At 45.6% G+C, this 12,410-nt stretch overlaps 1 protein-coding gene across 3 annotated transcripts in view; it reads right to left on the bottom strand.

The window, feature by feature from the left end:
- The window catches only part of LOC144147917 (ubiquitin carboxyl-terminal hydrolase 20-like), a 73,412-nt gene that overhangs the window by 21,222 nt on the left and 39,780 nt on the right, over positions 1–12,410 (bottom strand). For all 3 annotated transcript variants that reach the window (XM_077679598.1, XM_077679596.1, XM_077679597.1), the window contains 2 exons: positions 10,076–10,202; positions 1,920–1,989 (listed from right to left, as the gene is read on the bottom strand). In XM_077679598.1, the coding sequence (XP_077535724.1) occupies positions 1,920–1,989; positions 10,076–10,202 (197 nt within the window). The remainder of the gene's footprint in view (positions 1–1,919; positions 1,990–10,075; positions 10,203–12,410) is intronic.

The following is a 12,410-nucleotide window of genomic DNA, read 5'->3' as shown; positions in this document are numbered from 1 at the left end:
AGCGTAACACGCAGGACTGCCTCTGAGTTTCACTCTAAGCAGTCAGGAGAGATAGATCTAGCATTCACTTTGTTAAATTTAGAAAGAAAACATTTTTCTAATGCTAGAAGCATTAATGAAGTGCTCAAAAACATTAATGGTCTGAGGAACCAGCTGTCTCTTTGTCCTTACAAATTTCACGTAGCTTCTATAACTACAGAAAATGTAGGTTAGAGCAAGCGTGAGAATTTCAAAGAAACTTGCCATACATGCCAGTGTGCACAGGCTAGTGCGTGTGTGCATACATACACTTTGCCAAGCCATCACACCAAGAGCGAATTCAAGTCCACTCACACATCCTGCGTTAATGATCCCAGCATTAAAAAAAAAAAAAATTAATCTGACACCCACTCAGCCTGAAGATGTTACAATGCTTGGGAACGGTGCAGAAATATTCACGAATGTGTCAAGCATCAACAAAGAGTTTGAAGGTAGACAACACACACATATGTAATGTGCCAACCTAAAATTGCCCTAAAAACACACACCAACAATCTCACGAGGAAGTAAAAATGCTCATAACAGCAGCAAACATTTTAACTGCTCCAGCACCAAACATTCAGGGGCCAGAATTTCAGACATGCCCGATTACAGTCACACCCCGCGATAACGAAATCCCACAGCTACGAAATTCCCACGGCAACAATATATTTTCGGATCCCTGGCGAAAAGCCCATGTATTTCATATCTTGCGGCAATGAAATGTTTTTGGAAAGCAATACAGCGTTAATGAAACTCGCTGCAAGTCTGGTAGGCATTTTATCTACCCATTTGAGGCTAACAGTGGCCAAAAAGTGCTCAAATGCATTTTTTTCGATCTCGAAGTGTTTGAACTTTGTAAGGTGTGTTAAGTGTGCGAAGTCTGCCACAGTGCGCTTGCATAGCCACCGCTATACTTGTTTGCATAAAAGGCCGCACAACAGGCGGCCGTGAAGGCAGCCTCGCAGCGACACCGCCAGGGGGCGACAAATGTTGGTTCACTGCACGTCTTCGGCTTGGACTATGCTAGCTGGCTACCACAGAACAGCGCGCGTGCATTCGTTGCGTGTGCAGCAATCGACACGTTTGCTCTCAAACAAAAGCAGAAAGTTTTTATCGCTACAAGATAAGGCAGCCATCATTGACAAAGTCAGTGCCCCAAGTGGAAGAAGGGAGGATAGCGCCGACGAGTTTTGAACCACCTGCAGCTCACTCTACCATTTTTAAAGCAACAACGCCACTCCTGAATGGCGCACATATGCAAAACAAAACAATAACTGCTGTGGCCTTTCTGGACGTCAGCAAAGCGGTGCTCACTTAGTTTTGTGGACAGCATCGGAACAACGAGGTGCCACTGTCTGGCAAAGTTCTTCAATAGAAGAGGCTGGACTTCACTCGCATAGTCGGACATACTCGGTGCTGAGGAAGAGGAAAATGTGCAGAGAAGGCGAACCCGTTGGATGTTTTGGATGCACCCGACACCATTCGGTTGTTCTTAGGTACGCACGACTAGCAATGAAGCACTTCTTGTAGTGTGAGAGCTGAGCTGTGAAGTTGCTGCAAGGTAAGGCTCGCAAAATTATATAACCAACCTTCGGGAATAAATTTTCGGTTTGCGGGCGGTTTTCCTGTCATTAGTGTTTCATTCTTGCAGCAAAAAAATTATCGGCTTTCCTCGGCGGTTTCGTTATTGCGGAATACAACTGTATTTTGCCTTACTTTTTTTCTTCTTTTTTTTTCTCCCCCAGGGGACCATCCTAACCCAGCCAAACTTTTTCAGACATTTTTCCAGACCCTTATAAATTGGAAATTTTAACAATTCTCATCAGGTCCTACAAATTGGCTGCTGAACAGTATTATCAGAAACTGGCAACAGAGGGCGCAAAAATAAACATAGTTACCTCATTTCGGCTGCGCTTCATAAGCTCGAACGTGCGGCTCCGACGGTTCACCATTTCTTCTGAAGACTTCCTGCAAGTCACAAGTAGTTATATAATGATGTCACACAACGAAACTTTCCCTGGAGGTTTTTTTAAAGTTTAGGCTATTAGGCTACCTCAAAGGCTATAGTGCCCATTGCCGCACCCTGAACTTGGTTGTTTTCAACAAGCAGAATTCTCAGTTCAACAAAATGTATTAATACAGGAGTAAGTGATGAATTTCAATGCCCATATAAGCGAACAGCTTGTCACTGTAGCGTACTCATTCGTGCCAATAGGCTGCAAGAAGCTCAGTAAAGACTTGCCCAATGGACATTTAGGGTTTTGCATTTAAAGAATCTTCATGACACATTCAAAGGATCTGAATGATAGAATCATGATACATGTATAATGGGCTAAATTTTCGCCATTACGAGCACATTGTCACGCCACAATGGATGATATGAATAGCAAGGGCTTCACAGAAGTAATATGGTCTCGGCAGGTGGCACAGACTCATGCTCCAGTACACGTACTAAAAAAAAAAACACACTTTTTGAGGACCTGTAAGCACTTCTTGTGAGTTGTGCATGCAAAAGCATTAACATCCAATTGACTGGCGCACGTCCCTCCGCAGTGCGCAGACCACCCTGACTCACTGGCGACTGCTGTGCCACTGGGTGAGAGCAGCAGAAGCAGCCCGAGTGCAAAGCTCATTGTGGCTCGTGCTGATGTCAAACCAATTTAACCAGAGGTGTTATCAAGGACAGCATCAGCTGAACAGGAGCTGCTATCACAGCTCCACTCTGCTTTTCGTGTGACTCTGGGCACGGAGCAAGATAAACAGGAGCGCCGACTTCGCTCTCTCCGGCGGGCTCTTAATGTCCATAACTCGCGGAGCACAATGTAGATGGCGCAGCGAATGGGCCGGCGGCGGCTAAGCGGCCGGCATTCCCCGTGCGCCGGCGGGCGAGTTGGCGGAACGCATTCCGTCGGCTCTGTCGTCTGCTTTGGCGACGGTAGTTTTGGGCACGGACTGCTTTGGGCCTGCTTTGGCGCCGCTTCGCGTTCATTGCGCGCCTCCTTCGCACAGTTGATTAACTTGTTCGACAGCACCTTCCGGGTAACCCGGACCCGAAGGAATTAAGTAGCCGTACGGCAAAGATACGTTAAGGATTGGTTTGCATGGCGGGAAAACAAAATATAGAGACCACATACAAACATATGGCTGCTATACAAACACTACCTTTTGCGCGGTGCTTGCCGAAAATGTGGCTCCGTTTTGTAAATTTGGGAATACCAATTTGGCTGTGTTTTAACAGGTTTTACAAAAGGCGAAAGGAGCAACTGGTTCTGATCACTGGTGATTATAAAAGTTCCCTCAGCTTTCTCGCAGTTCTGCAACTTGCGTCCAAAACAGAGTGTGCCTAGAACACGGGCCGGCACTTACACGCTCATCAGAAAAGAACAGAAATGCGATAACATCACCCGCGACTGCCCGCGACGTAGCAATCTGCTCAAGATCAAGTCCCTGACAGTGCGGTCTTTTCACAAGCCTTCATTTCGTGATAACTCGCCGAAAGAAAAGGTTTAACGAGCCGGTTGTTTAGCTAAACAGCCGCTTAAAGTAAAAAGGGAAAAAAAAAAAAAAAAAAAAAAAAAAAAAAAACCCGCCGGGAACCTTGGTAGGCCAAAAAATTGCAGCCATACAAATCGCAGCATTTTCTTTGGAGACCGCGGTGTTATCGACGAGATAACACGACCGTAGAGCGACAGTGAACATCGGGCGGTAAGTTGCGGCATGAGTTAAAATGAAGGATGCGTTTGATATTCTTGGGTTCATTATCAAGCTGACAGTGTTTTTGTACACTTGATACAACAGGGCAGCCGTCCAATTCAGTCATTGGCACAGAAATGTGCATCATTGCCGTTTGCCGATGGAGACTCCGGGCGACCCTCGTAAGCGTTGTTCGTGCGCAGAAGCAGCATAAATAATTAAGCACACGGCCAGAGAGCCGGATAACAACAGAGGGTAACCTTTGCGCTGTATCGATTCGTCGTAAGCAGAATCACGCTAGACTATGTTGTGGCGTTCCATATTACTCTTGCTCATTCTTTGGTGCTTCTGAAGTCGTCGTCGTTCAGTTGCGTCTTACACGTGCTGGGTTAGTACAATATTTTTAGTGGATCTTCATAATGTCAGACTAAACGTTCCGGGAATAAGCGATCGCCATGTATGCGGCGGCGTGTGATTATCTGCGCCGTCTATTGCGGCCACGCACGGGTGTTTAAATTCCGCGCATGCACGCATGCCTCCTGCATAGTAGGACAGGCATAAGACAGACGTCGCTGCGCAAGAAAAGATGCCTCTGGGGAGAGCGAAGAAGGGAAGAGCCATGTACAGACGCACAGCGACGAGAGGGCGAACGAAGGAGGAAGAGAGCAAAGGGAAAGCTGGGCGGCCGGCGGCGCGTGGACATTATCGGCCCGAGCAAAAGATTTTTTCTGGGCCACAGTCGGCGCTCCTCTTTATATCTTGCTCCGTGGCTCTGGGCATGCCCAGGTGTTGCCTCAACAAAGTCACGCTCACCTTTTCTTTGCGTTTTACCCCTGAGGCATGTGTTAGGGAGCCACATGATGCATCACAGCTGATGGTAATTCATGTGCCATTTCACTGCTACCGACAACGTCAACGCCGCTTTTTGATTAAAGATTCAATCTCATTTGATGGCTAAGACAGAACTCTATAACCGTGTTAAGTGTCACTTTATTCACCACCTCACATAAGCAACAGTAAGTTTTAATTAAAAGCGATGCTGTTTAAGCTGGTGGTTGGGCCGGCGAATGCGCGCAAGAAAACCTCGCCGAGCAATGACGTCATTGCGCGCACCCGCACCACCGTAGCCTGGCCCTCACCGCACTTGGGTGCAAGGCCCCTAAAATAGCTAACGTAGCGCCATGTCATGATCTTTCCGTCTTTCGCCCTCGCCCACGCCCCTTCCCTCACTCGTTTTTTGCCATTTTCTTTTCCGCCAGCGCACACCGTGCGCCACTGGACAGTGGCCAACTTGCCCCCGCCTCCGCCGCCTGCTCCCGCGTTTTTTTTTCCTTTTCGCCCCCTTCGTGGCCGGATACCCTTTTAACTTAGCCATTTTTGAGCGGGCTGCTGGGGCTGCCTTGGAGCAGGCATTAACGAAGCCGCAAGCGTATAACAACAGATAGCAACCGAAAAGTTAGCTGCTCATTTCGAACAAGTGTCGCGTCGGTGTCACATTATGGAGCTTCGCGATGCCGATGTGTTGTGCCTTCGACTGCCCGAATACGGCCACGGATAGCAAAAGACTTTGCTCGTAATTGTGTCCACGAAACACGACACGGAAAGGAGAAAAGTTTGGCTGCATAGATTTGGACGGGTGTCTTCAACCAGACGCTGTTATCACGCCTTTGCGAGGTAAGTTTTGGAATTTCTTTTCTCGCTTTGTTAATAAGTTCTGCACGCGTTTGAGCGTTCACTTACAAAGAAATGTGTATTCACTCCACAACGGTCGTCCACCCTTTGTTCTGAGTAGACATTACGCGCAGCGGAGAAGTCGTCACGTCGTAAGCTTTGCTTTGGACCGGAGGCCGTGTATTTCTTGTGTGCGCGCTTACTTCCCAGCATAATTATCAGCGGCGTAGCACGTCCAGTCGGTTGTAAGGTTGCCGTGTCTCGAGTACCTGAAATCGCGCTTGTTTTGGTCGATGGCAGCTTGCGTGTGACAGTGTAGCGGGTCGAGTGCGTGTAAGCTCTTTATTGTGCGAAGTCATGTTTTGCGTGTAAGCGACCCGGGTAGTATTGTAAGCCCGTTGTTATATCATTGGAGCGATTTTGTGCGTAATATGAGCTCGGTCGGTACGGTGCACATTGCGGCTTAGAGAGAATACAAATACAAAAGTTGCCGCTAGGTAAAAAATTGAAGGCAAGCTAATTTAGTTTCCGCGCCGTTGACATATGTACATTTGATTCGCAGTTTCTGTTGTCGCTTTGCTAAATTCGTGCACATTCGAGTGGGCACTTGAAATGCATATTCACACCACAACGGCTGTACGTTTATACGTTTTACGTTTATACGTTTTTCCGTGTATACGTTTTACACGAGAGGCCGTTTATTTGCAGTGTGCGCGCTTACTTCAACTTAATTGTCCCCCGCGTAGCCTATCGGGTCATTGCGACGTGAACCAAAACACACTGGACGAATACATTTCAGCAGAGCTATTTTTGTCCGGCAAGCGCTTTTTAAACACATTTATTGTAAGTTAGTTAAGCGTGGATGCGGCACTGAGCAGATATGCACAAACACTAATTTGACCAGGCTGCGGTTGAACGGTCGCTAGCTCTCCTCTGCAATGCATTATTGTCATACTTGCGGAGTGTTTGAGGTGCATCTCAGACTCGGTGGTGTCATTTTTTTTTTCCTTCACAATAGTATCATTTCATAAAGGACCAATTTCAGCAACGGTTATTGGAGAAGCTTGGCGTAAAAATACTGAGCCCAAATGCCACTATACCAGCATTTGTTCTCACAGAAAGCCACCTCAGCAGCCCAAGCCACCTGCATCACGTCATTACGGACCTTTTATCCAATAAAATTTTTATTTTGTGGCACCAGACTATTTTTGTGATACATGTTGTTGTTTTATCTGGTTAATCATTGTGATATGGTTGCTCTTTTGGCTTTTTATCGAGTGTATTCCTGTGTGAGTGCCATGTACAAATGTGCCAGAATATATCCCAGTACAAAATAATTGTGTGTCCCTGTCTCCATTAATAATGGCTATATGCGATCACGTCTGGTAAAAAGGTATTGCTTGAGCAATTAACTGCCATAATTAGTTGCATGAGCAATTGGTATATATATATATATATATATATATATATATATATATATATATATATATATATATATATATATATATATATATATATATATATATATATATATATATATATATGTTTCTGGAGGGACTGGATCTCTTGTTCGTATGAGAAATAAGGCCACAATCTACTTTCACAGTTTACCTGATCGATTGAACAAAGTCTTCTCTGGTGCCTGTCCTCAGATTTACAAGCTTGCGTTTTTCACTCGGTTCGCAACTGAACGTACGGCCACACGTGCAATTTAATGTATTCGGCACAAGGAATTTTTCACTTCGGTGTACGTGCACCCGCACACAAAAGTGGTGTGCATTTAATCTATTCACAGCAGCCTACGTGAAGGTGAAATAAACATGTGCTACAAAAACGCCAAGGAACCCGTAAATGCCCAGAATTAAAGGAGCCATGAAGAGAAAACACAAGTTCGGTTCATTTGAAAGATTGCCTCGATAGAAACATACTGACACCACCGTTAACGCACACTTCGCTCAAATAAGCTACATAACTAGGAAAAAACGGAATGGCCATGCGACCCACTAGCTCATTTCCCGCAACAGAACCTATGATGTCACATGAGCTCAGCTGTGCGATTGGCCGAGGACGGAAAAAGTAAACGCAAATTAGGCACGGCTTACAGGCTTTCCGAACGAACTATTTGCGCTTAAGTGTAATGCATATTCATTTTACAGCAGTAAGAATGGTGCGGTAAACAATGAAAGTTGCGAAAACGCACGTAAGCATAGAAGTACCGATGCGCACTGCTGTTGGTACTGGGCGCACTATGCTTGCTTTAGCTGCACAGCACTCCGCCGCTTTGAAGTTGTTTTACAGGACACTGGCCGATTGGCGTAAGCGGCGTTGTCTTACGTGACCCTATTTGTCGAGGATACCCCAGGTTTCAAGAGACGATCACTTTTTACAGTAACAAAAACAAGCCAGGTGCAAATACGTTCAAAAACAAAGCAACGGCGGACAACGGTTTGTGGATGACTATAGCAGCGCCATCTGGGAGGGCTGACGGACAGCAAGGCCGCAAACCCGAATGACGCAGTGGAAGTTCGCTTGAATACACGCGCTTCTGACGTCATTTGTGACTACGAAACCTACGATTTGGCGGGAGGATCAAAATTTCAACTTAAATTGATCAATTTCTCAGTGTATACGGCATCATTTGCAGCTGGGCAAGCACTGGGGGAGCTATAAAACGCGAAATCTTTCGAATAAAACAAACTTGTATTCTGTCTTCATAGCTTCTTTAAGGTAGGATGTATGTCAATAGTAAATGCGGGCACAGATTGAGCGACACTTAATGATTCACAAACAATTACGTAAGACAGCCAGCGCAGCGCTCGAACTACATTTGCGAATGACGCGTTCTGTATTCTGCCGCGAACCATGTGCACAGGCCCTCTGTGCAGTGTTTACACGACCACAACTCAATCACGCAAATGGAAGAATCGAGTTACCGCAACAAAGTAATTTGAAAGGCTCACGCTTGATCCTGCACCACATCCACCCCGCATTAATATCCCCTTGTAGACAAAAAATATTAAACAACACAGCCTCACTTCGTATGTGTTGGTAAAACGGGGATCTAGAAATCCTAAAAATGCTACCAAACAGCGATTGGGGCACGAAAACAAGAGCAAACTGCAAGAAAAACTGCAGTGAGCAGCCCGTAGCGTTTCCAGGGCGTCTGCTCTGAAGCAGCCAACAAAAAATGGCGGCACCGCCACGGAGTTTAAGGGCGCGCGGCGCCGCGGGTGAGAGGAAAGAAAAAAGAGCAGAGCGGCAGAGAAGGAGGGAGCAGTTGGTGCTACCTTAGTAATTTTAGGGACCTTACTTGGGTGGGACTCGTGTCGCCACCTGTCGAAGGCACGATACACTAGGTACAAGCATGGCTTTGAAAATGCGTCGCAGGCTGGCTCCCTCTATCGCTTGTTGCGACGAGTGGTGCAGTTTTGACAGTGCAAAGAGAAGAATTAATGCCAAAATAAAAGAAGCCAAAGGCCGAGAAGCGATAATATTAATCAGCTTCTTAGTTAGTCTCACACACCAGACCACACAAGCTGAACGGTGGCCACCAAACGAGTGCGAAAATTTTGAGCAAATGCTTGTCCCGCTGCATCCTCCACTATATTACTCTTGGAGCTTCACCGCAAAGCCGGTGGGCACGCGTACATTGTGCATACTTTAATGACCGAGTGTTTATTGTTCTTTCGGAGGCTAACGACGATACCATGCAGAAAACTTGATCGAGTCTCCAAGCACAACCACGCATAAACTTAGCCGAACCAAGAATAAGCTAGGCGGGGCAGCCAGCTTCGCTGTTTGCTCAGTCTTCGTTGCCCCAATTTTTTTATAACAAATAAGATGTCACCCCTTCTATGTTGCCCCTTCCATAACCAGAAAAGTTATGAGAAAATGGCTGTAAAATAAGCTGTAATGCAAATTTCCTGAAACATACTGTAGTATGTAGTATATCCACAAGGATAACACGATAATGCTGTGAAGTTTTGTTGCACTAATTAACTCAGAGATAGGCTGAATAATAAAATGATTGCACTTTCTTACTGCACATACTATTTGGTCATAACTATGATGATATCCCAGCCATTTAACCCACATTCTTTTTTAAGTGCCCACAATAAGGGGGGCGTGGGTCATATTCAAGGGCAAGGTATACATACGGAACTATGGTAAATAGTATGCAAAAACAGTGCACCAACATTGCACAAGTGTTCAACACACTTATGCTGGGAACCCCCCTCCGGATCCGCCAATGTGTGCCTCGCAACATTTGTTGATGGGCATTTCTTGCTGTTGCGACACAATACGTTGGCACCTGTGCTAGCACCCCCTTTCCACACCCACAACAGAGCCTCATGAATGTGTAAAATGGTTGATAGCGCATGGATAAGCAGAGATAGAGCAGTCACTACTCCTTGAGCCTGCACAACACAGGCAGCTTATTCTGCTCTTGCACTGCATCCACTGCCTATGCTAGGGCTTACAATCACCAAGTCAGGCACACTTTCTATGCATGTTCCTTTAATACACGGACCACATATGTAGGGCTCCACATAATGGTTACCCAGTCATATCACGTCAGGCACCACAAGAAATTGGCGTACGATTGAGGATCAACTATCAAAGAAGTCTGACCCCAGCTTAGAAACAAATGAGCAACTGGCACCACAGGGGAGAGCAAACAACTGCATACCTGTAGAAAAGGACGTAGGCCTCACAGTTCTGAACCACCTGAGGTTCAACCGATGTCACGTACTGGTCATCAAACTCGTACCACTGGTCATTGAGGTGGTTCAGTGCGTATGTTGTATAGTGACCAACTGGAAAATAACAGTGTTTGGAACTATGTAACATCAAGAAATGTTGCAGCCAACACCTAATGTTAGGTACAGCACAACGAGTACACGAGCATTTATCACCAATGTAAAAAAAAGGCCAGAGATCCTGAGCATGCACAAAGAAATCAAAGGAAGGAGAAAAAAAAGTCGGAAAGGAAAACAAGTGCCGCTGTATACTCTTTATGCCTAAATTCTGAAGAATGTAAAAAGTAATTTGGTTACTTTCATGCACCTAATTGAATGTAAAGTGCAAATGTGGTGCCAGAAAATTTTGGGCCATAATTTAGGTACGTTGCCAATATGCAGCATTTAAGCATTTGTGGCTCCATTGGTAGCCAATGCCAAAAATGCAAGGATGAGCATTTACTAAATTTTAAGACCAAGTTGCATACTACTATCACGATAAAATATTCTAATTGTTATTATTCGACACGCACAGGTCTAAAATACACCTTTCCACTCACCCTACAAGCTCATACAAACACTTCATTGACAAGGTACCAAGGAATAAATTAGCCCGATTTATCAAAAGGGCACATATCAAAAAGTAATTTGGATGTGCTCAAAAAATAAACAAATAAATAAAAAGGTAAAGGAAGCCAACATTTCTTCCCATTTTTTTTTTTTCCTTCATGAGGTGTTCACATATTGAAGGTGCAATAATTAGACAACCCAGTCGGCCATGTTTTGCAACCTGGCAAGTGAATCCAGGGTAACTTTGGCTCATGAAAGCTGCAGGCAATTACGTTCCGGCAAAAATGCATTCAAATCGTATTATATCCCAAGTTTGATTGATTGATTGATTGTAGGGTTTAACGCGCCGACGCAACGCAGGCGATGAGGCGCGCCGTAGTGGAGGGCTCCGGATTAATTTTGACCACCTGGGGATCTTTAACGTGCGCCGGTATTATATCCCAAGTGTCCCATATTTTACAAACTGTGATGGATGGAGACTGAAATGCGAATTCGCGACATTTCAGAATGAACAAATTCCAGTGAGTTCCCCAGCATAGTTTTGGACAGCTCTAAATAGTTTTAACCACATCAGCCATTAAAGCTGTTTTGCAGACCGAAGAATCCGGTTGATTTAGAAGTAATTTTCAGCAAAATGTGCCTCAGCCCACAGCAGTTCGTGCAGCAGGGCATGCAGCCACATGGTGGGAAACAGGTCGCTAGTAATCCAAATGAAATGAGAATGTTGCTTGATAACGCCTGCCACTAGTTTTAGTACAGTGCAACCCCGACGATACTGGGTACATTGTACTAGCGCAAAAGACGGACCACACGAGTAAGAAAATCACAGGACGAATGCTAGACATCAACTGAATTTATTACAAAATACACATGCACACTACGAAAACAGCGCAGGCACAAAAAAAAAGGGGGGGGGAGGGAGAGAAAAGGGACGCTTATTCATCAACACGTGTGCAGGTTAATCTTTGCTGCAGGAACCTCACTTCTTTAGTAGACAATGCCGCAGAAGGGGTGCTGATACACTCGTCGCCTTCTTGATCAATACAATATGCCTCGTAGATTTCACGTTTGCGTTAGGTGCGTGACCTGTGCAAACGATGCGGAGGAAAATGCGGAGTGCCCGTTGTGTTTTCGGCTCCCCACAAGTTGGCGAAAATGTGCCACAAAGTCAACAGCATAACGAAAAGACCTGAGTGCTCGAAGAAGCATGCCACGCGCTTTGTGCCATGCAGCACTGGTGTAGTTTATCACATTCCGCTGGCCTGCCGTAAATGTTACATTGGCCAGACGGGGCGATGCCTGAATGACAGACTTAGAGAGCATCGCTCAGCAGTATTGGCTGTAATGGGAGGGGGGAACTTGGCCGACCATTGTCGCAGGTGCAAATGCACTCCAGCATTCGAAAAAACACAGGTCTTGCACAGGTCACGCACCCAACGCGAACATGAAATCTACGAGGCATATTGTATTGATCAAGAAGGTGAGTATCAGCAGCACCCCTTCTGTGGCATTGCCCACTAAAAAAGTGAGGTTCCTGCAGCAAAGATTAACCCACACACGTGTTGATGAATAAGCGTCCCTTTTCTCCCCCCCCTTTTTTTTGCACGTGCGCCGTTTTCGTAGTGTGCATGTATATTTTGTAATGAATTCAGTTGATGTCTAGCATTCGTCCTGTGATTTTCTTACTCGTGTGGTCTGTCTTTTGCGCTAGTACAA

Source organism: Haemaphysalis longicornis, unplaced genomic scaffold (genome assembly GCF_048455015.1).
Source record: "Haemaphysalis longicornis isolate Haplotype H1 unplaced genomic scaffold, Haemaphysalis longicornis Haplotype H1 scaffold_1, whole genome shotgun sequence".
Lineage (NCBI taxonomy): Eukaryota > Metazoa > Arthropoda > Arachnida > Ixodida > Ixodidae > Haemaphysalis > Haemaphysalis longicornis.
Note: the sequence above shows the minus strand (reverse complement) of the source record. Positions and strands in the feature narration are given on the sequence as shown.